This window comes from Salvelinus namaycush, chromosome 42 (assembly GCF_016432855.1).
Source record: "Salvelinus namaycush isolate Seneca chromosome 42, SaNama_1.0, whole genome shotgun sequence".
NCBI lineage: Eukaryota > Metazoa > Chordata > Actinopteri > Salmoniformes > Salmonidae > Salvelinus > Salvelinus namaycush.
The window spans coordinates 12,145,883-12,172,582 of NC_052348.1; the positions used below are offsets into that span (position 1 = coordinate 12,145,883).

At 43.2% G+C, this 26,700-nt stretch overlaps 2 protein-coding genes across 2 annotated transcripts in view; one reads left to right on the forward strand and one right to left on the reverse strand.

The window, feature by feature from the left end:
• Positions 1-5,294, forward strand: part of LOC120034741 (lipopolysaccharide-responsive and beige-like anchor protein) — a 244,439-nt gene extending 239,145 nt beyond the window's left edge. The window contains exons 53-54 of the mRNA XM_038981345.1: positions 3,253-3,404; positions 3,720-5,294. Of these exons, the coding sequence (XP_038837273.1) occupies positions 3,253-3,404; positions 3,720-3,810 (243 nt within the window). The 3' untranslated portion in view covers positions 3,811-5,294. The remainder of the gene's footprint in view (positions 1-3,252; positions 3,405-3,719) is intronic.
• Positions 5,295-7,838: 2,544 nt separating this feature from the next.
• Positions 7,839-26,700, reverse strand: part of LOC120034742 (serine/threonine-protein kinase DCLK2-like) — a 97,784-nt gene continuing 78,922 nt past the window's right edge. Inside the window, exons 10-16 of the mRNA XM_038981346.1 lie at positions 22,693-22,839; positions 19,562-19,695; positions 19,240-19,317; positions 18,053-18,149; positions 12,530-12,610; positions 12,344-12,454; positions 7,839-8,991 (exon numbers count right to left, since the gene is read on the reverse strand). Of these exons, the coding sequence (XP_038837274.1) occupies positions 8,050-8,991; positions 12,344-12,454; positions 12,530-12,610; positions 18,053-18,149; positions 19,240-19,317; positions 19,562-19,695; positions 22,693-22,839 (1,590 nt within the window). The 3' untranslated portion in view covers positions 7,839-8,049. The remainder of the gene's footprint in view (positions 8,992-12,343; positions 12,455-12,529; positions 12,611-18,052; positions 18,150-19,239; positions 19,318-19,561; positions 19,696-22,692; positions 22,840-26,700) is intronic.

Genomic DNA, 26,700 nt, shown 5'->3' on the forward strand with positions numbered 1-26,700 from the left:
ACTCGGGGACTGTGAAGAGACCCCTGGTGGCATATCTTGTCAGGTATGCATGGGTGTCTGAGCTCTGTGCTATTCGTTTGAACACACAGCTCGGTGCTTTCAACATGTCAATACCTCTCACAAAGGAAAGTAGTGATGCAGTCAATCGTTCGTCTACTTTGAGCCGGGAGAGATCGACATGTATGTCATTGATGTTAGCTCTCTGTGTACATTTAAGGGCCAGACATGCTGCTCTGTTCTGGGCCAACTGTAATGTGCCTATGTCCCCCTTTGTGTCACTTGCCTGTATGACTGGGCAGTAGTCCAGGTGTGACAAAACTAGTGCCTGTAGAACTCTTGTTGATAGGGATGCCAGGAAGCAGAGCAGTGCTTTATTACGGACATATCTCTCCCCATCTTAGCTACCGGTGCATCAATATCTCTGGACCATGTCGGTTTACAATCCAGGGTTACACCAAGCAGTTTAGTCTTCTCAATTTGCTCAATTTCCACATGATTCATTACAATATTTAGTTCAGGGTTTAGTGAATGGTTTGTCCCAAATACAATGTTTTTTTAAAGTATTTAGGACTAGCTTATTACTTGCCACCCATTTTAAACTGACTGCAGCTCTTTGTTAAATGTTGCAGTGATTTCACTTGCTGTAGTAGCTGATGTGTAGAATGTTGAGTCATCAGCATACATAGACACCCAAGCTTTACTCAGAGCCAGTACCAGGTAATTAGTAAAGATTCTAAAAACCAAGGGGCCTAGACAGCTGCCCTGGGGAATGCCCAACTCCACCTGGATTATGTTGGAGAGGCTTCCATTAAAAAAACACTCTCTGTGTTAGACATATAACTCTCGATCCATGATGTAGATGTAAAGCCACAACACAGCAGCAGATTATGATGAATAATGTCAAAAACGGATGTCATTTTCCCCATTTAGAATATGGCAAGGAGAGTTGTAACTCTCAGCAACAACCTCTCTCTTAGCTGGTTCTCTGATAGCAGATTCATCCAGCGTAGTTGAGTTGAGGCTATGCTGAATGGATTACAGTCTTAGCCCCACTAATATAACTCAGTGTTATACAGTGTACAGTGTAAGTAACCATTCTAGCAGATTGTGTTCACTGTCTTCTCCGTGTGCATGTAACTGCTAGAATGAACAGCACCATAAATTCAGCTTTTACCTTGAGCAGACGACACGGAATCCCACCTAACTCTTCACATTCCCCTTTGACCTTCACATTCCCCTTCGCTCTCCCCAAAAAGCAGGAAATATGGGCGTTAAAAGGAGCATGTGGTTCTATAATAGTTCTCCCTGGCATCATTGCCAGGCTCTGAAGTCATCCTTCAGACACCTGAGTCACGTCGGCAATCTTGGCTCCTGTGGAGATGGAGGCCATCTTGTTTGGCCTCCCAATCACAGTGGCAGATTTATTCTGTCTGGGAACAGCCTCCTACCTGGGTCTGGCTGAGTCGTCTGCCAGGTCTCCAACCCCCCAGCAGCACACAGTGGGTTATGTACTATGCCTAGCCATAGAAGGTTACATCAACACCATATAGTAAGTACATCATCAGTGCCAGAGGCTGGATGGAGTAACACTGACACTTCACAGTCTACATGGAGGAACACTTGACACAGAGAGTAACTGTCAAGTTACTAGAACGCTACTTCAATTTCCCCATTTAGAATGAGCAACTACTGTCTTTGTTCATGCTTATGAGTTGAGGTCATGTATCAGAAAAAGGTCTGTGTGTGTGTGTGTGTGTGTGTGTGTGTGTGTGTGTGTGTGTGTGTGTGAGAGTCAGTGCATTAGTTCAGACTGCCAGGTATTCTGATACTGCAGTTTACTGTCAGCAGTGGTCCGTTCACTGGACATCTTCCCTGTGGCTCATAAGAAGAGGCCAAATGTTGTCTGTCTGTACTGTATATCTGTCTGTCTGTCTGTTTGTACTGTATATCTGTCTGTCTGTACTGTATATCTGCAACCAGTGCTCAAGTCCATTGGGAGCAGTCAGGCTAGCTAGAGTGATTTTTCTTATAGCGTAGACATTCCCCCGTTTTGAATGTGCAACGACTGTCTTTCTTAAATGTTTTGATTGTTAAATGATCCATTATATTAGTTTTAGCGGTGGTATAAGCATCTAACGCAACTTTTGATTGACTTGAGTTGGTATCAAAAAATAAGCTATACTGATTGCCAGGAATGTGACAATTTGCGTTAAGTTCAAAACTAAGTTTTGTTCATGTCAAATATTTATCATTTTAAATAAACTCTGGCGGCTGCACCACATATGTCTGGGATGATGAATGTTTTTGTTTAATCTTCCATCCGGTAATTGCACTTCTCTTCTAAGCCAGCTGTGACTGAAATAGCTGCATCCCATCATCCCATCTTATGTTCATGTGAAACCGCTAATTAGGCTAACTTACACTAGTTATTACTTACATTTCCTTGTCATTTCATCAGCGTTCGTTACCTCGTGATTGATGCCTCCGACTGGCTTCAATTTCCAACTATATACTGTATGCATAAATATACCCCAACACAGAAGTTTAGTGTAGGGCCGTAGTGTATCCCCGTTTCCCTTGGGAACCCATTAAAGTGTAACACAGCCCATAAGTGCACAGGAAAACCAGATGAGGAGAATAAATCTCTCTCCACAGTGTCTGTGGGGAGCCGTGGCTTGTAGCAGTTCAGGTGGATGGACTGCTGTTCTGTGCTGTTCTGTGCTGCTCGCCACATGAATGTTGTGAAATATCTGATTGATACTGTGCCTCTCTCGCTTGGTGCAGGAAGTGCTCACAGAGACTTTGATTGAAATAGCACACCGTGAGGTAGGTGGTGAAGTCACTGGTGTCCTAGGCTAGGTCACTAAATCGGAACACACCACAAAGCCTATACTGATAAAGCTTTGGTTGGTTGTTATTAAAGAGCTGTTGTAGACGCTCTATTGGACAAATAGCAGACGTCAATATGGCGACAGGATTCCTCACTGGCCAATAAGCCCATCTTCATTATGCTTTATGATAGTGGTCAGGTCTGGTGTGGTGTGAGGGAGTTACACATCCCATCCAAATCTCCATGTATTAGCGCCCCCCAGTGGTAGGTGCAATAGGTTGCAGGTCATGACGTTGTCCACAGGAGGGCGCTGACAGCCTCATTGGCAATGCAATAGAACAGTAATACAGGAATGTTCCGTATTGTCTTGTACATAACATCTCCTGTCAGTCAAAGTGGTGCTGTTTCTCCTCTCCCGTCAGGCCATGCTGCTGAGTCGGGACGGACAGTACCTGCTGACGGGGGGAGACGGGGGAGTTCTGTCTGTCTGGCAGGTTCACAACCTCAAACAGATGTTCACCTACCCTGGCTGTGACGCAGGCATCCGCTCCATGGCCATGTCCAACGACCAAAGGTAACATACACACCTGGACTCTGACGCTGTAATCTTTACTCACATAGGTGTTGTGTGGTATGAAGTTTTAGCACATAGGAAGAAATAATGGACTAATGATATCTTCAGATGTGTGGGTTTGTAGTAACTAACATCAGATGGGAAATAAAAAACCTTCCCAATCTAGAATGCACAGAATACAAGATGAAGACCTTGGTGTTATTCACAGTATAAAGACAGTAGACGTACTGTACGGCCTTAGTAAAAGTACATCATGTTCTGTCTACATGTATGAGCCTTAACTCAACACTCCCTCTCGGCTCTGTCCTCTCCTAGGTGCATCATAACCGGCATGGCGTCTGGTAGTATAGTCCTGTTCTACAACGACTTCAACAGGTGGCACCACGAGTACCAGACCAGATACTGAGGCAGGACCACACAACAACAACAATCCCTGAGAATCTGGTTAACGTGGGACCTACCTACTGCAATCCTGCCGTTCCATGTCCTAAGGCACTACTCAATACATATTGATATCCTGAATGTATCTTAAGAGAAGAAAAACTGTCTGATTCTGTCGAAAGAAGCAAACTATTTTTAAAAAAAGGGCATTGCTATATTTTGTAGGGCATATCGAAAATTTCTTATATCTTAGGGTGGGGTTATATACCTATGGTTACAAATCTATTTTTAGCTTGTTAAGAGTCTATTTTCATCTCGAGCAGAGGAAAATAAGGGTTCAAAGTGGAAGTAGGTAGAAAAGTATATTTGCATCTATTGTCTTAAGAATCCATATATTTGTGTACGTTAGGGGTGAGTGAAACTTGGAGATATAATCATTATTATCCTTTTTCTCATGCTCTTTTTGCTACTGTGTGGAAACACAGGGAAATAAAATATGTGAAGTTTGTGTGGTGATCGAGCAGGAAGTTCAGTAAGTCCTTTATGTGATCATGACTTGAGAGGGAATATATTCTATTTAAATGTTTGTACCACACCTCTGTGTAAATGGACAGATCTTGCCTTCCTGTGCATGAGTTATTCCTCTGCTGTCCTCATGGTGGCGTACACTGCACAAAGACTTGTCACCAGTTGTCATATGTGTATCAGACAGTCATCGTAGTAACAAGATGGCTGCCGGTGGAGTGTTGTCATGACGATCATTAGCTTTATTATGTATGTACTGTAACCATACTGATGAATAATATGTCTGTCAGTAGAAACAAATGTCATGGGCTACGTACTAATTTTGTAAAATGGCGTCATCTAATTTCCTTCATATTGCTTTCTTATCACCTATCCGAACTTTACATGAAGGAGACGAGACGAGGAAAGGAAGCCATTCCAAATGGCCGACGTAGCCATGATGTGCTTCTTTGTATAACTTCTTGTTAGCTTTACCTCCTCTACTGAGGCATTTGCAGTACATAAGCATATACTGTATCATATTAGCGATCGACACAGTGCCCAAACCATGCTAGGATCATCAAAGTCCATCATCTTGGCAAAGAGAGGTGCAGCGAAATGAGGGACTTGTCAGTCTGTCTGTGTGTCACGCTGAATATTCACTGGTTAAACCAGACCACAGACAACCCTGGTCAGCCAAAGGGTGTGCACTTTTTGGTTCAAGCCCAGCTTTAAAATACCCGATTCTACCTAATTATGGGCCGTCAGGTCAAAACTGAATTGAATCAGGTGTTTTGGTGCAGGGTTGGAACACCCGATGTGGTTCCTCCAATACAACGGTTGGAGAAACATTCCGTGTTGGTTTGATCTACGCTTGGTGTGGTTTAGATTACAATGAAATGGCTACTACTGTATTTTCTATGTATCGCTCAATATTTTGGCAATCAATTTGGAATGAGTGTTTTTGATGAGTTCTGACAAATAAAATTGAATTTTTTAACTTGAGACGTCTTGTCTTCAATTGAACTCCCGTTTTCTGAAGTTAGACTGGAATGTAGCCAGGGGTGGGGTTGCACTAACCACATCGTTCACAGAAGCTGCACAACTTCTTCACCTGGCTGCAGTCAAGGCCTAGGTAGGTAGGTTTAACCCATAGAGAATGATAGAGGCCATATTAGCATGGGTAGTATCATTGAGGGCTTCCACCATTTAAATGTAGTTGACTGGGTGGGACTTCCATCGTCATTGGCTGATCCCTCCTGGTGTTCATGTCCAACCGTGTCATCGGGCAGGATCAGCCAATTGCGAAAAAGAACATTGACTACTTCAAAATGAAGATAGCATGTGCAGCCCCATTGAGGCTGTCACAGACCCTATAATGGCACAGATAAAGATGAGTGCTATGTCTCAGGTTTATTCAAATTGCAAAACTAGAAGGGTATAAAGACCATTTAGATGGAATATCAATCTGTTAGATTTGTGTAAATATATTGTGCAACCTTCCCTTTAAGAAATGATGGTTGAGTCTTCACCAGGACCTGCTTGCTGCTCTCAATGTGGCAAACCCACCATCATAGACCACGCAGAGCAGGGGGTTATGGGAGTCTATGGGTCCCTAGCTTGGTTCCCCATAGGCTCAATGTTAGAGCTAGATCTGGTAACTGTTTCTATCCTGGTGATTGGCTCAGTAGATCTGATTCATCCGGATAGGTCTGGAGCAAAACACGTCATCAAGTAGCTGTTTTCATTGGCAAATGGTTGGAATTAGGCCATGTTGTTGCTTCAGATATTGTCCACAGGAGGGCACTGATGATCACATGGGTCTCAGTCACTTTACCTCATTGTGAATGGCTTATAATATCAAATTTCTACACACCTTTATCAACATAGGCATTTTCACACACTCAAAAACAAAAACATCTAAAAAAAAACACTGATTTTAATACTTTTTATTGCATTTGAAGTTCTCCAATGTGCTCCTAATACAAAATGATAAAGGAGTCACATAGTGGCTAAATGTCTGTACAAACTAAAACTGATGGCCAAAGCTGACATGAGTGTTTTTCCTGTTTGAAATGTAATTTTCATACACGTATCCAGACTAAAACTGCAATAAAAAAAGCATTATGATGATGACAGTGTAGTTTGACTAAACATTACACAACAGCTACTATACGTACAATAGTACCAGCTTGACGTGTGTGTGTGTGTGTGACCTGTTTTGTGGGGAGGCAGAGGGAGGAACACGGCATGCAACTAAAGCCCCTTGAGTAGTAGTGCTGTGCATCGGAGCCATTATCAATATCCGAAGGGTTAAACACTAACCAACTTCAGTAGCCTAGGTAAGGAGATACGGGTTGCATCCCAAATGGTACCCTATACCCCTACATAGTGCACTACTTTTGACCCTATGGGCCCTGCTCAAAAGTAGTGCACTATATAGGGAATAGGGTGCGATTTGGGACTTAACCATGGACTTTAAAACAAGTGCATTACCATTACAGACAAAGACAACAGCAAAGTGGAACAGCCTCACGTTATTATCCAGTAAATCTGGACTGATAAATGAGTATGAGGGGATAGCGCTCCCAGTGTTTCCTGTCAACTGGTTTCAGAAAAGGAATCTCTAACTACTGGGTCAGGTTCATTAGGGCACACAATGAAAAACGTTTTGCAACAGAGGGTTGAAAATGAGCATTTCTTACAGGACATGTCCAGGAAGTCCCTTCCTGTTTGTCTGTTTTCTTCCGTTTTGTGCCTAATGAACATTTACATTTTTGTCATCTAGCAGATGCTCTTATCCAGAGCGACTTACAGGAGCAATTAGGGTTAAGTGACTTGCTCAAGAACACATCGGCAGATTTGTCACCTAGTTGGCTCGGGGATTCGAACCAGTGACCTTTCGGTTACTGGCCAAACGCTCTTAAAACGCTAGGCTACCTGCCGCCCTGAACACACCCCTGATCTGGCAGCTATTTTCACAGGCACACCTCTCCTCATTGACACGTTCATCTTCTACTCTGTTGCGTCTCTCTTTTGGTGTTCAGCAGTTAAACACTACAGGCTCCATAGCGGACCAATGATAAACAGGCTTTACAGGCAAGAGAAAAAAAACAAACTCAAACCTTCAACTTTCATTCGGATGCCTTGTGTCTGTCATACAATACTATATACATCTACAGTAGTAGTTAATCTTAAAACAGACGGCAAGCACGCCAAATACACTTCTACCCATAATCAATGTGTGTGCGTGTCTACTAACCAACCACAGACAATAAATAAAACATGATCAGAAGTCATTCCAGAAAACCCCATCTGAAACCACACAAACACCAACTAGCCAGGCCTCGCTCTGTTTTCTCCATATATATATATATATATATATATATATATATATATATATATATATATATATATATATATATACACACCATATATACAAATCAACCAAAATGTACAAAACACCTCAACTTCCCTCTTGGAGCGTGGATATGATGGGTTCTCTACAGAGATTGTACAGTAGGTTGTAGGAGCCATTTTACTTGTTTGTTTTTTTGCCATTTGCTGCTTGGGAGCCTAGGAAAGATACAGCAGTGGATATCAGCTGTTATACTGTTACTGGGGGTGGAGGTTCTATCTGTATCTAGCCCCCTACATGCGAATCATAGGTCTGGGGATACGGCGTGTGGAGGTAAGGGGGCTGGAAAGGTACAAATTAGACCATGGTCCAGCAGCCAGTCTTCTCATCCATCATTATTTCTCACAGCTCTCTGGCCGTAGCAGCAGCTTCAACGTCCACCAGGGGTGGGGGCACGGTTGGGGAGGAGCAGGTAACGGGTGACAGAGGGGTGGGAGAGGAGGGAGAGGAGCAGGTCAGGGGTGAGGGAGGGCTGGGAAAGGCAGAGGGAGACAGAGGGTCGGAGGGAGAGGGGCAGGTAAAAAGAGAGGGAGGAGAGGAGGGAGAGAGAGGGGCAGGAGGAGAGGGGGAGGCTTTGCGTTTGGAAGGTGATGAGTTGGAGGGGCAAGTAACAGGCATAGACGAGGCAGGAGGGAAGGCACAGGCATGGAGCTTGGTTGGAGAGGAAAGAGAAGGGGACATTTGAAGTTTGGTAGGTGAAGAGGGAGAGATGACAGGTTTGGTAGGTGAGGAAGGAGAGGGAGAGATGACAGGTTTGGTAGGTGAGGAAGGAGAGATAACAGGTTTGGTAGGTGAGGAAGGAGAGGGAGAGATGACAGGTTTGGTAGGTGAGGAAGGAGAGGGAGAGATAACAGGTTTGGTAGGTGAGGAAGGAGAGGGAGAGATAACAGGTTTAATAGGAGAGGAAGGAGAGGGAGAGTTGTTGGGCCTGGTAGGGGAGGTAGGATAGATAGAGATGTTAGGCTTGGTGGGAGAGGAAGGAGAGACAGGGACAGAGGGAGAGGTAACAGGTCTGGTAGGTGTTGAAGGAGAGATGGGAGGGGATACAGGGACAGGCACATCAGTCTGAGGACTCTTGGGTTCCTCCTCTGGCAGGGCAGGCTTGGTGAGTGATGCCAGCTTGGTGGGTACTGGCAGCTTGGAGTTGGGTGAGACTGGTGAGGCTTGCTTGACTGGCATGGCTGCAGAAGGGACTACTTTCTTCCCAGGCGGTGGCGGAGGTGGTGCTGTGGGCCTCTGGCTGCGACGAGTCAGCTGGATCCTCTTCTTATCTAGAGCTGTGTTCTGGTAGAGGTCAGGGGTGAGGGAAAGAAAGTCAGACCGACACTCACCTGCTGTACAATACAACCAAACAGGTAGGGAGAGACAGAGATAAAAAACAGTGGGTCAATATATAAATGGGAAGAGAAAACTGCCCCAAGATAACGTTCAACCTCACTGATCTGACAGTAAGGTCCATGGGGTAACGTTTCTATATTATATTAAAAACAGTAGATACAAATATATATATATGGGCAGACATCCATAGATGGGGTGATTTTACAGTGACAGACCCTTCACAGTAGACTGACCCAACAAGACAGCAAATCATATCATCAATGCTCAACATGCAGTGTAAGGGAAAATGAGAAATTGTGCTGGAGAGATTTAGCCTCATCACAACCCAAACCAACTAGACACTGAAGATCACATCTGGAATTACAGATCATTTGGATTGCTATAATAATAATAATAACAATAATAACTACGTAACAATCAGAAGGCATCAAGATTTCCCATGTTCCCTTAGCTGAGTGAGTCTTAGTGGCGTCAGTGAAGAAGCAGTAAAGAAGCGTAGCCTTCAGTGTTAGTACATACCATTGCCTTGGAGCTAATTCAGAGGGTGGCAATGTGGGCGTGTTGGGGAGGGGTGGAGGGGGCGGGGAGGAAGCAGAGGGGACAGAGACTAGTCTTACTCACAGCTCAACAACATTAGAGGAGACACAGAAAGCAGGGCTGTTTGATTCCTGCTCTGGTGTACCGCAGCACTGATGGTTTTCCTCTGTCCCTGGTAGCTAAGTGATCAGTTCATGCCATTGGTTAGCCAGAGTCCACTACTCACCTGGTTTCCAAGGTCTAAATAAAAAGAGGCAGTGGTGTCCCACTGGGCACAGACATCAATTCAACGTCTATTACACGTTGGTTCAATAGAATTTCATTGATATGACGTGCAAACAACGTTGATTCAACCAGTTGTGTGGCTCTCCAGGCCTGGAATTGATTAGCCTAAAGTCTGCTATGACAGCCATCTCTCAGGATGCTAGTAAGCTCAATGACATGATTTTAGAAATCTTAACTTCTAGGGAGTACTGTTCAATGTTAAATCCAAGGCAATATAAGCAATTTTCATCTGTCTCTCTCATCCAGTGCAGTAGTGCAGTTTAAATGTTTGACCACAAGGTGGTGGTAGAGCTCAACTGAACAATTATCAGGAGATGAACTGTAATGTATCCAAAGGGCCAGGACAGCAGGTTGAAATGTTTTGTCATGAATCTTGTTCTGGGGGCAGCTCTGCCGAGTGGTCACTAGCTGGCACAACCACAAAGTAATATAATCTAATTTTAAACCTAACCTTAACCACACTGCTAACCTTAATTCCTAACCCTATCCTTAAATTAAGACCAGCTGGCCCATCTAGCAGAAATTGCCCAGTTCTGCCTCCAGGGCAAGATTCATGACAATAAATGTCAACCTGCCATAGACATGGCCAATGCATGTAGGAGTAGCTTTACATAGATATCAAATATATTGTAAAATTGCCATAGACATTTAATGTTCCCAGGTTATTGTAGGGGCATTAACTATAAGAGCACTACTTTGGATGAGTGACAGAGACGGGGGCAAATTAAAAATTAGTTCAGCAGAAGCAATGAGGGCTTCTCTTAGGCCTAGTTAGTTAGCATGCCAAATAACCACCCACCCAGCCAGCCAAAAACAACACAGAATACAATAACATGTACAAATCTAACTCAGACAACATCTCTCAACACAGCAGTGACACCATTGTCAACAAAGTCAGTCCACACAGACGAGCTGATTGATGAAGATGGTTATGAGTGGAGGATGAGAGAGAGAGAGAGTGAGAGAGAAAATAAAAGAGGCCCCATTGGAGGAGAGAGGAGCTTAGGCAAATTACACGAGGGGGCAGAGCAGCCATGCAAACTGATTCAAGGCCACTGCAGAGAGTTACTGAGTTATTCTGCCCAGATCAATCTGTTATAGAGGCATTATTGGAGCTGGCAGAGGGGGAGAGAGTGGAGGACGGGGAGATCGGTACCCTGCACTCAGCTCCAAAGCTTCCCCTGTGGTCCTGGGATGAGGTGGGAGGAGGGAGTGGGATGAGCAGGAGGGGCGGGGGATCTCCTTTACACCTCAAACTGTCGAAGGAGATTTACAACAAAACGAGGTTTAACCCCGAGTCACGGGTAGTCCCAAATGAACCCTTACGCACCCCTTAGCCCATGTTAATCCCCTTCTACTGCTGCAGTGGGTATACTGGACCCAGGTGGAAGCAGACAGCATGTGTGCATCGCAATAGTCTGGAGTGGCTTCCTCTCATTGTCTCCATCTTCAAGGACCAGGGAAGGAGATGAGGGGGATCTAATTGAGATGCATCCATTGACAGACCTATGCTATATTGGTCATGTATTCACAGGCCAGCTCCAGCTCAATAGACCCCCAAGTGGACCAGAGAGGGGAGGTGATGTGACCAGAAGTGTGCGGCTGATCGAGAGGAAGTTCACCACCCACAGCAGGAAGTTACATAACTGTGCCAGGAGGTGCATAGGCTTGTGGGAAAAAGCTTAAAAACAGATAAAGAGGATGGTAGGATATGGCTAAGGATGTACTCTGGACCAATGTACTCTGGAGTCACTGAGAACACTGCGTCAACACTAAAACACGACATTTGTACTGCAAGGATGGAAACGTGTTTTAGCGATAAGATGATGAATCAGGATTTATCCATGTGTAATCCCAGGGGAAAGCATTTTGAATAAATGCTGCTCTCTTAAAACCCTCAGTGATATGATTACATGAACAGAAGTTGTCCATTTCTTAGCTTTCCTGTCAGATAATCTCTCATGTTCTTTTAGATCAAACTCTTATGTAACCAACTGATTAATAGTACTATATGTGAAAATGGTTATTGTTTGTTTGAAAGTGAGTAGGTGTAGTGCTGAATTGTTGGTTTTCAATCAATCTTAAAATATAAGCGGATGCCAATAAAATAAAAATCAGGAAGCTTCTTTTAGCTTTGTTTTTGGTTCCTTCAGAAAACGACTGGTGGCAAGTAAATCAGGTCATGGTTTAACATTTCTGCAAATATCAAGAATCTACAGACGAGGACTCTGGGGTGTCTATGTACGACAGATGGTGGAATACAGAGAGTTCAGATGAGGGAAAGTATATGGAGATACACAATGTGTGTATTGGAAACGTGACCAGAAAATAGTCTCCATAGAAAGTAGTTGGTAGAGAGTAGAGGGTCGTGGCTGAGTGCTGTTGTGTATACGGAGTAAAACAATGTGTGTATGGATAATGGGACCAGAAAACAAATAATGGGTTGTGATAGTGAATGTTGTTGTCCTGTTCTCACCATGATGACTGACACTCCTGCTGTGGTTGTGCTGGGCTTTGGTGCTGTGTTGAAGTGTGTCCTCAGTTTACCTGACACCTCCATCTTCATGTTGTTCTCCATGTTGTCATCCTGCAGAGACACACACACATTCTCCTTTATGGTCCTGAACACACACACACACACACAGTCCACAAGACAAGTTACCGTGACCCAGGGATGAGAGAGGATGTCCTGTGCCGTGTAGCGAGCCTCCACGTTCACCTGCAGCATCCGCCCAATCAGCTCCTAGAAAACACATCAGGTCATGGTGACATCATCAGCGGTGACTTCTTCAGGGTCCAGTCTCTCTCAAGTCATGTCATCGCAACTTTACTTTGACATGTCATGTCACACAGTGAGAACAATGTAGAAGTGTCACAGAAGGACATTACAAACAGGGCTCTAGCACAGTTTGACTACATTCACTGTGCCTCATTAGGGCTTACCATAACAAAACGGACCAAAGTATTTTGCAACGGAAAACGAAAATGAGCATGTCTTATTGGACAAGTTCAGGTAGTCCAGGTCAGTCTATATCAGTCCATTTCCTTCTCTTCCGGTAACTAATGAATAGACCGTGACTGCAGCAGGCTGTTGAGATCTCTAGACGTAGGCCTCTCTTTGTTAAGTCGAGGTGCCACTGCAGCAGAGGATTTAATTAGTAGTTCAGCCTTGCTTTGAAATAGCTGCTGTCACTGTAACACATGGTGGTCATTTAGGGAGTGAGAGGAGGGAGCCTTTTACCACACACTAGTCATTGTGTGTGAGAGAGAGAGAGGCAGAGAGAGAGGCAGAGAGAGAGAGACATGTACATTCTACAACCACCTAAAAGGAAGCAATTCCCAAACATTCGATAACAAAGCCATCCCCGACAGAGAAATAAATCTGGAGAAGAAACCCCTAAGCAAGCTGGTCCTAGGGCTCTGTTCACAAACACAAACATACCCCACAGAGCACCAGGAGAGCAACACAATTAGACCCAACCAAATCATGAGAAAACAAAAAGATAATTACTTGGCCCTAAACAGAGAGTACACAGTGGCAGAATACCTGACCACTGTGACTGACCCAAAATCAAGGAAATCTTTGACTATGTACAGAAAGGCCGCCGTAGGCAGACCTGGCTCTCAAGAGAAGACAGGCTGTGCACACTGCACACAAAATGAGGGAAACTGAGCTGCACTTCCTAACCTCCTGCCAAATGTATGACCATAGAGACACATATTTCCTTCAGATTACACAGACCCACAAAGAATTTGAAAAAAAATCAAATTTTGATAAACTCCCATATCTATTGGGTGAAATACTAGTGTGCCTTCACAGCAACAAGATTTGTGACCTGTTGCCACAAGAAAAGGGCAACCAGTGAAGAACAAACACCATTGTAAATACAACCTATATTTATGTTTATTTATTTTCCCTTTCGTACTTAACAATTTGCGCATCATTACAACACTGTATATATACATATGATATTTGAAATGTCTTTTTTCTTTTGGAACTTTTGTAAGCGTCATGTTTATTTCACTTTTGTTTATCCATTTCACTTGCTTTGGCAATGTAAACATATGTTTTCCATGCCAATAAAGCCATTTGAATTGAGTGAGTGAGTGAGTGAGTGAGTGAGTGAGTGAGTGAGTGAGTGAGTGAGTGAGTGAGTGAGTGAGTGAGTGAGTGAGTGAGTGAGTGAGTGAGTGAGTGAGTGAGTGAGCGAGAGAGAGAGCGAGAGAGAGAGCGAGAGAGAGAGAGCGAGAGAGCGAGAGAGAGAGAGCGAGAGAGAGAGCGAGAGAGAGAGCGAGAGAGAGAGCGAGAGAGAGAGCGAGAGAGAGAGCGAGAGAGAGAGCGAGAGAGAGAGCGAGAGAGAGAGCGAGAGAGAGAGCGAGAGCGAGAGAGAGCGCGAGAGAGCGCGAGAGAGCGAGAGAGAGCGAGAGAGAGCGAGAGAGAGCGAGAGAGAGCGAGAGAGAGCGAGAGAGAGAGAGAGCGAGAGAGAGCGAGAGAGAGCGAGAGAGAGCGAGAGAGAGCGAGAGAGAGAGAGAGCGAGAGAGAGCGAGAGAGAGAGAGAGCGAGAGAGAGAGAGAGAGAGCGAGAGAGAGAGAGAGCGAGAGAGAGCGAGAGAGAGCGAGAGAGAGAGCTCAGCTCTTGGGACAAGTGTAGTCGATTATGCCATCACGGACATTGACCCCTCCTCCATTAGTGCATTCACTGTCAGACCACAGACACCATTGTCAGATCACAGTCAGATCAACGTGTTTTTGAAGAAATTAACCGGCAATATTCATTCAAAAAAACTGCCCAATAAACTCTACAACATAAACCAATCGTACAGATGGGCTCCAAACAGTGCAGAGAGATTCATTGAAACATTGAACTCAAATGAAATGATGAACTCTACAGTTTTTCAATAACTCACAATACCAAAACAATAAAGATGGTGTCAATTCGGCTACTCTAAACATCAACTGCATATTCCAAAAAGCAGCATCGAAAGCAAATTTGAGAAAACCAAAGAAATGCAACATCAGAAACAAAAAACTAAATGTTTCTGACAAATGGTTTGATAATGAATGTAAAACAATTAGAAAACACCTAAGACAAATGTCAAACAAAAAACATAAGCAGCAAAACAACCCAGAGCTACGATATGAATACTTTGAAACTCTGAAACAGTATAAACATACACTGAAACACAAGAAACTGAATTATACCAACAAGACACTTGATGAAATTGAAAACGCAATTGACCAAAATCAGTTCTGGGACATGTGGAACAATTTAAGCACAACAAAGCCACAAGAATTAGCCATACAAGATGTAGGAATTTGGAAAACTTATTTTGATAATCTATACAAAAACATCCCACAAAAAGACTTCAAACAGAACCAATTAGAAATTAAAGAAAAATTGAACATCCTTGAATCAGTCATTAAAAACAACCAAAATCCATTAGATTACCCAATAACCCAACAAGAACTAAATGAAAAGCTCAAATCTATTAAATCAAAGAAGGCTTGTGGTCTAGACAACATCAGAAATGAAATGCTGAAAAACAGCACACCTGAGTTGCAAAATGCTGTGCTTAAATTGTTCAACATGGTTTTAACTTCTGGCTGCTTCCCTGATGTCTGGAACCAGGGGCTCATCTCCCCTATCCACAAAAGTGGAGACAAATCAGACCCCAATAATTACAGGGGAATTTGTGTAAACAGTAACTTGGGAAAGGTTTTCTGTAGCATTTTGAATTCAAGAATTCAAACCTTTCTTCAAGAAAAAAATGTAATAACTAAATGTCAAATTGGCTTTCTCCCTAACCATCGCACTACTGACCATATATACACCTTACACACACTAATTAATAAACACGTCCACCAAAAAAAAGAGGGCAAAATCTTTGCTTGCTTTATTGACTTTAAAAAAGCATTTGATTCTATTTGGCACGAAGGGCTATTCTACAAAATTCTCCAAAGTGGGCTTGGTGGTAAGGTGTATGACTTAATAAAAATGTATGTACACAGAAAACAAGTGTGCAATAAAAATCAAAAACCAAAGAACAGAATTCTTTTCACAATGTCGAGGTGTGAGACAAGGCTGTAGTTTGAGTCCAAATCTTTTCAACATTTATATCAATGAATTAGCAGACATGTTGGACAATTCTCCAGCCCCAGGACTCACACTATTTGACACAGAGGTGAAATACCTGCTATATGCTGATGACTTGGTACTTCTATCACCAACCAAAGAAGGTCTTCAACAGAACATTAATATTCTAGAGCAATATTGCCATAATTGGGCCCTGGCAGTACATTTCCCAAAAACTAAAATCATGATTTTCCAAAAACAAAACAGATGTCAGAAACACAAATATAAATTCACCCTGAACAACACTATCATTGAACACACAAAAAATTACACCTACCTTGGTCTGACCATATCTGCATCGGGAAACTTTAATAGGGCAGTGAATGCACTCAAAGAAAAAGCCCGCAGAGCATTGTATGCAATAAAAATGAAATTATTCAAAATCAACATCCCAATTAGAATTTGGACCAAAATATTTGACAGTGTAATCCTACCAATAGCTCTTTACGGAAGTGAGGTTTGGGGGCCACTCAATAAACTGGACTTTAAAATGTGGGACAAACATCCAATTGAAGCCCTACATGCAGAATTCTGTCGGAAAATCCTACAAGTCCAGAGAAATACACCAACTAATGCATGTAGGGCAGAATTGGGCCGCTTTCCAGTAATAATGAAAATACAGAAAAGATCATTAAAATTTTGGCTACATCTAAATTCAAGTCCAAATTCGAGTCTGCAATTTAAAGCACTTCAAACCCAAGAGCTGAGCCCAGAAACGAGCCCTCTCAGTCAGCTGGTGTTGGACCTCACCAACCAAGTTGACACCAGCACTGCTTCAAAAGAAAGAATTCCAATAAACAAAATCATGAACCAATCAAAGGACTCATATATACAACATTGGAAAAACGAAACAAAATCCCAAAGCCGACTAAATTGCTATCTGACCCTAAACAGAGAATATGAATTGGCTGAATATCTCTACTCTGTCAGAGATACGAAGCAGAGACAGATCCTTACCAAGTACAGGCTGAGTGACCACCGATTGGCAATAGAAACCGGCAGACATAAAAAGACATGGCTACCCAAAGAGGAGCGTGTATGTGGTCACTGCACGACAGGGGAGGTAGAAACAGAGATGCACTTTCTCCTTTACTGTGATAAATATTCCTCACCAAGAGATTCATTATTCACAGAAATGTCTACATTTATTCCAAATTTTAACTTATTAAACCCAGAGGAAAAACTAAAAATACTCATGGGCGAAGGAGCAATGGCTCCTCTTGCAGCCAAATATGTATTTGCCTGCCATAGCCTGAGAGACACTGAATAATAACATCTGCATAGTAAGCAGTAACTTACTTATTATTACTATTATTGTTATTACTATTATTATTGTTGTTTATCATTCCAAGTAGTAATGGTATGGGTGGTAATGGTAATGATAGCAGTTTAATGATGGTGGTGGTGGTAGTAGTGGTAATGATGATAGTAGTTGTAGTACCGATGTAATGGTGAAGATGACCGTTATTTAGTTATAAGTTAGTTATAGTTTCATTTTTTTATTACATTACATTCGATTATTGACTGTTACCATTTTATTGTTACTATTTTTATATTTAATTTTGTATTATTATTTACTGCCATTCTATATTATTATTTGTCATTGTTTATAATTTTATTACAATGTATATTGTATACATTGTTGCTTTGGCAATATTGACACAATGTTTTTCATGCCAATAAAGCAGCTTGAATTTGAGAGAGAGAGAGCGAGAGCGAGAGAGAGCGAGAGAGAGCGACAGAGAGAGAGACAGAGAGAGAGACAGAGAGAGAGAGAGAGAGACAGAGAGAGAGACAGAGAGAGAGACAGAGACAGAGACAGAGACAGAGACAAAGAGACAGAGAGACAGAGACAACAGAAGAGTAATGAAAGATGTGAGAACAGAAGAAGAGATGGTGTGTGTGTGCATCCCCTCTTTCTCTCTTTCCAAACCACCCCTCTCCTTCATTCCGGGAGACCTCAACGGGACCCTCCCACCCCCTCATTACTGCCACCCAAATTTAGCGGGGGCTGACGCGACAGGGGGGGTTGTGTCTGTGTGTGGTGGTTACCTTGGCTGAGTCCGTGACGTTGTCCCAGTAGGGAGCAGGGAAGTCCAGTCGTCCCACCAGGATTTGGTCAAACAGGTCCTCTTGAAGGTTGTCCTCACTGTAGAGAGAAACATACTATGCTGTGAATAGATGGATATTTCAGCATACACCCACAAATACTGTAGTACACACACACACACACACATTTTGGCATCACACATTATATTCATGTCACATTCAAAGACACACAGCGTCAGAATAACTCTAACACCATTGTCCTCTCTATCCCCTCACCTTCCCTCACTAACTGGCTGCATGCTTTTTCCAATGTAGCACCATGAATCAATTCAAGGACACACCAGAACATAACAAGAGTAGCCACAGAAGAGGTACAAGTAGGGGGGGATAGGACGACTGACTATGAGACATAATAAATCTCTCAGCTCTATTCTGGCAGACATTCCTCACTGCAATCACTACTATCCAGAGACCTTGTCTATGTCTATGCCGAACGGTTAATCTATGCGAGATCAGTTATGCTAAACCGCAGGTATAAAAAACCATGAAATGAACTCATGTAAATTCACGTCTCCTGTATTTAAATAGCTGAATAATGTGCGAGGGCCAGACGCCTGAGTTTACACTAAGGAAGCTAAACGGATGTGCTAGGCTAGCCCACTCAACACTTGATTTTCAGCGTAAGGACTGTGGGAACATTTACAGGGCATTCCCCAGACCAACTAGACATTTCTAAGAGTTTTCCAACAGATTAAATCCCTGTTTTCTGTAAGTTAAAGTACATCCTAGACAGGCTAGTAGAGGTTTAACTGTGTGAATCAGATATGAAGCAGGTGGCCAACCGTAGAATTTCAGAGATTATCATGTTAACATTAAGCGTGGTGACTGTGTAATGAACGCTATCCCGTCAAGGATCAGCCATGTTGTTGTGTAGTGTACCTGAGAATATATCCCTGTAGGTGTCTGGAGGTTAAATAACATTGTGTAGTGTACTGTAGGTGTCTGGAGGTTAAATAACATTGTGTAGTGTACTGTAGGTGTCTGGAGGTTAAATAACATTGTGTAGTGTACTGTAGGTGTCTGGAGGTTAAATAACAGGTTGTGTAGTGTACTGTAGGTGTCTGGAGGTTATATAACATTGTGTAGTGTACTGTAGGTGTCTGGAGGTTAAATAACATTGTGTAGTGTACCTGCGGAAGGGAGGGAAGCCACACAGCAGGATGTAAGTGATGACCCCAGTTGCCCAGATATCCACCTTCAGACCATAACTGAGGGGAGAGAGAGACAGAAAAGACATGGAGAAAGAGCAGAGAGCAGAGGGGGAGAGAGAGCAGAGAGAGAAAGCAGAGCAAGAAAGACAGAGAGGGAAAGATAGAGGCAGAGAGAAAGAGAGAGAAATATGAACAAAGTGTTGTTTAACATCAGTGTGGGTTTCCCCTTCAGCGCGCTAGTCACTAGAATGTCTGATGCTATGGATACAGGTGCAGGTTCCCTGAGTTGGCAGTAACTCACCCAGCCTCAGCAATGATCTCAGGGGCCACGTAGGTGGGGGTTCCACACACGGTGTGCAGGGGCCCCTCAACCACAGTGGCCAGACCAAAGTCCCCCAGCTTCAGAGACTTAGTGCCGTCAAGGTACTCACACACCTAAGGGACAGACACACAAAACATAGTTACCAACACATGTCACCTCAATTCAAAAGGCATTGAGCATTTCATATGCAAATACTTTAGCATGTCATATGAAAATCTCAAATCCATCAGTCGTGGCCAACAGTTTTGAGAATGACACAAATATTAATTTCCACAAAGTTTGCTGCTTCAGTGTCTTTAGATATTTTTGTCAGATGTTACTATGGAATACTGAAGTATAATTACAAGCATTTCATAAGTGTCAAATGCTTTTATTGACAATTACATGAAGTTGATGCAAAGAGTCAATATTTGCAGTGTTGACCCTTCTTTTTCAAGACCTCTGCAATCCGCCCTGGCATGCTGTCAATTAACTTCTGGGCCACATCCTGACTGATGACAGCCCATTCTTGCATAATCAATGCTTGGAGTTTGTCAGAATTTGTGGGTTTTTGTTTGTCCACCCGCCTCTTGAGGATTGACCACAAATTCTCAATGGGATTAAGGTCTGGGGAGTTTCCTGGCCATGGACCCAAAATATCGATGTTTTGTTCCCCGAGCCAATTAGTTAACACTTTTGCCTTATGGCAAGGTGCTCCATCATGCTGAAAAAGGGATTGTTCGTCACCAAAATGTTCCTGGATGGTTGGGATAAATTGCTCTCGGAGGATGTGTTGGTACCATTCTTTATTCATGGCTGTGTTCTTAGGCAAAATTGTGAGTAAGCCCACTCCCTTGGCTGAGAAGCAATCCCACACATGAATGGTCTCAGGATGCTTTACTGTTGGCATGGACACAGGACTGATGGTAGCGCTCACCTTGTCTTCACCGGACAAGCTTTTTTCCGGATGCCCCAAACAATCGGAAAGGGGATTCATCAGAGAAAATGACTTTACCCCAGTCCTCAGCAGTCCAATCCCGGTACCTTCTGCAGAATATCAGTCTGTCCCTAATGTTTTTCCTGGAGATAAGTGGCTTCTTTGCTGGCCTTCTTGACACCAGGCCATCCTCCAAAAGTCTTCGCCTCACTGTGCGAGCAGATGCACTCACACCTGCCTGTTGCCATTCCTGAGCAAGCTCTGTACTGGTGGTGCCCCGATCCCGCAGCTGAATCAACTTTAGGATACGGTCCTGGCGCTTGCTGGACTTTCTTGGGCGCCCTGAAGCCTTCTTCACAACAATTGAACCACTCTCCTTGAAGTTCTCGATGATCCGATAAATGGTTGATTTAGGTGCAATCTTACTGGCAGCAATATCCTTGCCTGTGAAGCACTTTCTGTGCAAAGCAATGATGACGGAACGTGTTTCCTTGCAGTTAACCATGAATGACAGAGGAAGAACAATGATTCCAAGCACCACCCTCCTTTTGAAGCTTCCAGTCTGTTATTCGAACTCAATCAGTATGACAGAGTGATCTTCAGCCTTGTCCTCGTCAACACTCACACCTGTGTTAACGAGAGAATCACTGACATGATGTCAGCTGGTCCTTTGTGGCAGGGCTGAAATGCAGTGGAAATGGTTTTGGGGGATTCAGTTCATTTGCATGGGAAAGAGGGACTTTGTAATTTATTGCAGTTCATCTGATCACTCTTCATAACATTCTGGAGTATATGCAAATTGCCATCATACAAACTGAGGCAGCAGACTTCGTGAACATTTATATTTGTGTCATTCTCAAAACTTTTGGCCACGACTGTACACTTACACTACCTTTCAAAAAGTTTGGGGTCACTTAGAAATGTCCTTGTTTTGAAAGAAAAGCACATTTTTCATCCATTAAAATAACATCAAATTGATCAGAAATACAGTGTAGACATTGTTAATGTTGTAAATGACTATTGTAGCTGGAAACGGCAGATTTTTTATGGAATATCTACATAGGCGTACAGAGGCCCATCATCAGCAACCCATTATCGCTAATCCAAGGCTAATTGATCATTAGAAAACCCTTTTGCAATTATGTTAGCACAGCTTAAAACTGTTGTTCTTATTAAAGAAGCAATAAAACTGGCCTTCTTTAGACTAATTGAATATCTGGAGCATCAGCATTTTTGGGTTCGATTACAGACTCAACATGGCCAGAAACAAAGAACTTTCTTCTGAAACTCGTCAGTCTATTCTTGTCCTGAGAAATGAAGGCTATTCCATGCGAGAAATTGCCAAGAAACTGAAGATCTCGTGCAACGCTGTGTACTACTCCCTTCACAGAACAGCGCAAACTGGCTCTAACCAGAATAGAAAGAGGAGTAGGAGGCCCCGGTGGACAACTGAGCAAGAGGACAAGTACATTAGAGTGTCTAGTTTGAGAAACAGACGCCTCACAAGTCCTCAACTGGCAGCTTCATTAAATAGTACCCGCAAAACACCAGGTCTCAACGTCAACAGTGAAGATGCGACTCCGGGATGCTGAAGAAAGAAGAAAGTTCTTTGTTTCTGGCCATTTTGAGTCTGTAATCGAACCCACAAATGCTGATGCTCCAGATACTCAACTAGTCTAAAGAAGGCCAGTTTCATTGCTTCTTTAAATCAGAACAACAGTTTATAGCTGTGCTAACATAATTGCAAAAGGGTTTTCTAATGATCAACTACTCTTTTAAAATGATAAATTTAGCGATTAGGATTAGCGAACACAGGAGTGATGGTTGCTGATAATGGGCCTCCGTACGCCTATTCAGATATTCAAATAAAAATCAGCCGATTCCAGCTACAATAGTCATTTACAACATTAACAATGTCTACACTGTATATCTGATCAATTTGATGTTATTTAATGGACACATTTTTTTGCTTCTCTTTCAAAAACAAGGACATTTCTAAGTGACCCCAAACTTTTGAAAGGTAGTGTATGTCTCGGCCACTCTGGTGGAACTGTGTCACAACAATTCTGACATATCGTTAGGTAACTACTCTATGTCAATTCAACAACAAATGATCTTACTGTCTACAGTGTAGCTGGCTACCCCCGTCTTCAGTGTGCTACCCCCGTCTTCAGTGTGGTCCCTCACTACTCACCAGCAGGTTCTCAGGCTTGATGTCTCTGTGTACTATGTTCATGCTGTGGAGGTACTTCAGGGCTCCAGCCAGGTTAAACACCATGACACTGGCATCTCTCTCTGTGTACTTAGTGGAGGACGTGATGGCATCAAACAGGTCGCCACCCTGCAGGAAATGGACACATTAGACACATTAATGTTGAATTAAGTACTTACCTAAATGATAAGGTACCTAAAATATTGTGCAAAATGAAGTGCAAAATACTGCTGTAGTGGTCAGTAGTGTTTGACTAGATACTGTAGAGGTCAGTAGTGGTTGACTAGATACTGTAGTGGTCAGTAGTGGTTGACTAGATGCTGTAGTGGTCAGTAGTGGTTGACTAGATACTGTAGTGGTCAGTAGTGGTTGACTAGATACTGTAGTGGTCAGTAGTGGTTGACTAGATACTGTAGTGGTCAGTAGTGGTTGACTAGATACTGTAGTGGTCAGTAGTGGTTGACTAGATACTGTAGAGGTCAGTAGTGGTTGACTAGATACTGTAGAGGTCAGTAGTGGTTGACTAGATGCTGTAGAGGTCAGTAGTGGTTGACTAGATGCTGTAGAGGTCAGTAGTGGTTGACTAGATGCTGTAGAGGTCAGTAGTGGTTGACTAGATGCTGTAGAGTTCAGTAGTGGTTGACTAGATGCTGTAGAGGTCAGTAGTGGTTGACTAGATGCTGTAGAGGTCAGTAGTGGTTGACTAGATACTGTAGTGGTCAGTAGTGGTTGACTAGATACTGTAGAGGTCAGTAGTGGTTGACAAGATACTGTAGAGGTCAGTAGTGGTTGACTAGATACTGTAGTGGTCAGTAGTGGTTGACTAGATACTGTAGAGGTCAGTAGTGGTTGACTAGATACTGTAGTGGTCAGTAGTGGTTGACTAGATACTGTAGAGGTCAGTAGTGGTTGACTAGATACTGTAGTGGTCAGTAGTGGTTGACTAGATGCTGTAGTGGTTGACTAGATACTGTAGAGGTCAGTAGTGGTTGACAAGATACTGTAGAGGTCAGTAGTGGTTGACTAGATACTGTAGAGGTCAGTAGTGGTTGAATAGATACTGTAGAGGTCAGTAGTGGTTGACTAGATACTGTAGTGGTTGACTAGATACTGTAGAGGTCAGTAGTGGTTGACTAGATACTGTAGAGGTCAGTAGTGGTTGACTAGATGCTGTAGTGGTTGACTAGATACTGTAGAGGTCAGTAGTGGTTGACTAGATACTGTAGTGGTTGACTAGATACTGTAGAGGTCAGTAGTGGTTGACTAGACACTGTAGAGGTCAGTAGTGGTTGACTAGATACTGTAGAGGTCAGTAGTGGTTGACTAGATACTGTAGAGGTCAGTAGTGGTTGACTAGATACTGTAGTGGTTGACTAGATACTGTAGAGGTAAGTAGTGGTTGACTAGATACTGTAGTGGTTGACTAGATACTGTAGAGGTCAGTAGTGGTTGACTAGATACTGTAGAGGTCAGTAGTGGTTGACTAGATACTGTAGTGGTTGACTAGATGCTGTAGAGGTCAGTAGTGGTTGACTAGATACCTTAGAGGTCAGTAGTGGTTGACTAGATACTGTAGAGGTCAGTAGTGTTTGACTAGATACTGTAGAGGTCAGTAGTGGTTGACTAGACACTGTAGAGGTCAGTAGTGGTTGACTAGACACTGTAGAGGTCAGTAGTGGTTGACTAGATACTGTAGAGGTCAGTAGTGGTTGACTAGATACTGTAGTGGTCAGTAGTGGTTGACTAGATACTGTAGAGGTCAGTAGTGGTTGACTAGATACTGTAGAGGTCAGTAGTGGTTGACTAGATACTGTAGAGATCAGTAGTGGTTGACTAGATACTGTAGAGGTCAGTAGTGGTTGACTAGATACTGTAGAGGTCAGTAGTGGTTGACTAGATACTGTAGAGGTCAGTAGTGGTTGACTAGATACTGTAGTGGTTGACTAGATACTGTAGAGGTCAGTAGTGATTGACTAGATACTGTAGAGGTCAGTAGTGGTTGACTAGACACTGTAGAGGTCAGTAGTGGTTGACTAGATACTGTAGAGGTCAGTAGTGGTTGACTAGATACTGTAGAGGTCAGTAGTGGTTGACTAGATACTGTAGAGGTCAGTAGTGGTTGACTAGATACTGTAGAGGTCAGTAGTGGTTGACTAGATACTGTAGTGGTTGACTAGATACTGTAGAGGTCAGTAGTGGTTGACTAGATACTGTAGAGGTCAGTAGTGGTTGACTAGACACTGTAGAGGTCAGTAGTGGTTGACTAGATACTGTAGAGGTCAGTAGTGGTTGACTAGATACTGTAGAGGTCAGTAGTGGTTGACTAGATACTGTAGTGGTTGACTAGATACTGTAGAGGTCAGTAGTGGTTGACTAGATACTGTAGAGGTCAGTAGTGGTTGACTAGATACTGTAGTGGTTGACTAGATACTGTAGAGGTTGACTAGATACTGTAGAGGTCAGTAGTGGTTGACTAGATACTGTAGAGGTCAGAAGTGGTTGACTAGATACTGTAGAGGTCAGAAGTGGTTGACTAGATACTGTAGAGGTCAGAAGTGGTTGACTAGATACTGTAGAGGTCAGAAGTGGTTGACTAGATGCTGTAGAGGTCAGTAGTGGTTGACTAGATACTGTAGAGGTCAGTAGTGGTTGACTAGATACTGTAGAGGTCAGTAGTGGTTGACTAGATGCTGTAGAGGTCAGTAGTGGTTGACTAGATACTGTAGAGGTCAGTAGTGGTTGACTAGATGCTGTAGAGGTCAGTAGTGGTTGACTAGATACTGTAGAGGTCAGTAGTGGTTGACTAGATACTGTAGAGGTCAGTAGTGGTTGACTAGATACTGTAGTGGTTGACTAGATACTGTAGAGGTCAGTAGTGGTTGACTAGATACTGTAGTGGTTGACTAGATACTGTAGAGGTTGTAGCGGTATTAATTAGAGAAAGGTAAAGAAGATTTTGTTCGGGCGCCAGGCAGGTATTAACCCTGCCGAAAGGAAAATAGTAGAACAGCGAGAGTACCACTACCAGACCCACACACATCAACAGAAGAGACTGCCTAGAGTGTAGCCTGTTGACCAGATAGCCAGCGGAGAGAAAAAAGAATACACACCCTATAGATCCCACATCACATCAGTCCTTCCACAATTCTTGGTAACCCCACCAAACATACCTCATATAACAATAATGGCAGAGCAAATAAACAGCAACTTCATACAATAATGAATGAACCCAGTCATCACACAGAGGATTTGCAATAGTTTGTATTTTCTTCCTGGGAAGGAGTGCAGAGGGTATGAATGTGTGGTGTTCATATACACACTAGTCCAGCTCCAATGAAACTTCAATGTACTTAGGAAATAGAGTCGGTTGCAGTGTAAAGCACTGGAACATAGCGTGAAGAGAAAGAGAGAAAGAGAACAAGAGGGGGCTTAGCTGTGGTCTTGAGGGTGCAGGTATCCGGTCTGACTGTCCGATGGTATGTTGGGTTGTAGTTGAACGCTTCGCAACAAATATTGCTACTAATCCATTTGATCCATAACCATCGCGGTCCCAAATGAGAACAACCACGTCGTCGAGCGATCACACCGAGGATTGATCGCAAAAAACTGTACAACCACATACAGTGAAGACAAACAAAAAAAAAACTCTGCAGCATAGCACACACAAACCAAACTGTCGCGCCAACAAGAGCTCCTCCCCAATAGAGCTTAACGAGCTCTTTTATCTCCTCCTTCCTACTGCTCATGCGCTCTTAAAGTGGCAGCGCACTTAAGTGCAGGATTTCGCCACACTCCTCCCCCCATGAAAAAACAAAGCCTGTAGAAACAGAGAGGATGCAGGCTTTGACAAGTTAATGTTCCTGCTATCCAAAACCAGGGAAGTCCTCATCATCAGAGTCCTCCACGAAGAGTTCCTGCAGGTGTTGCTTTTGCCTGCGATCCAGCTCTTCTGCCGTAGGGTAGCAAGGCTTTAGGTCAACAACATGCACC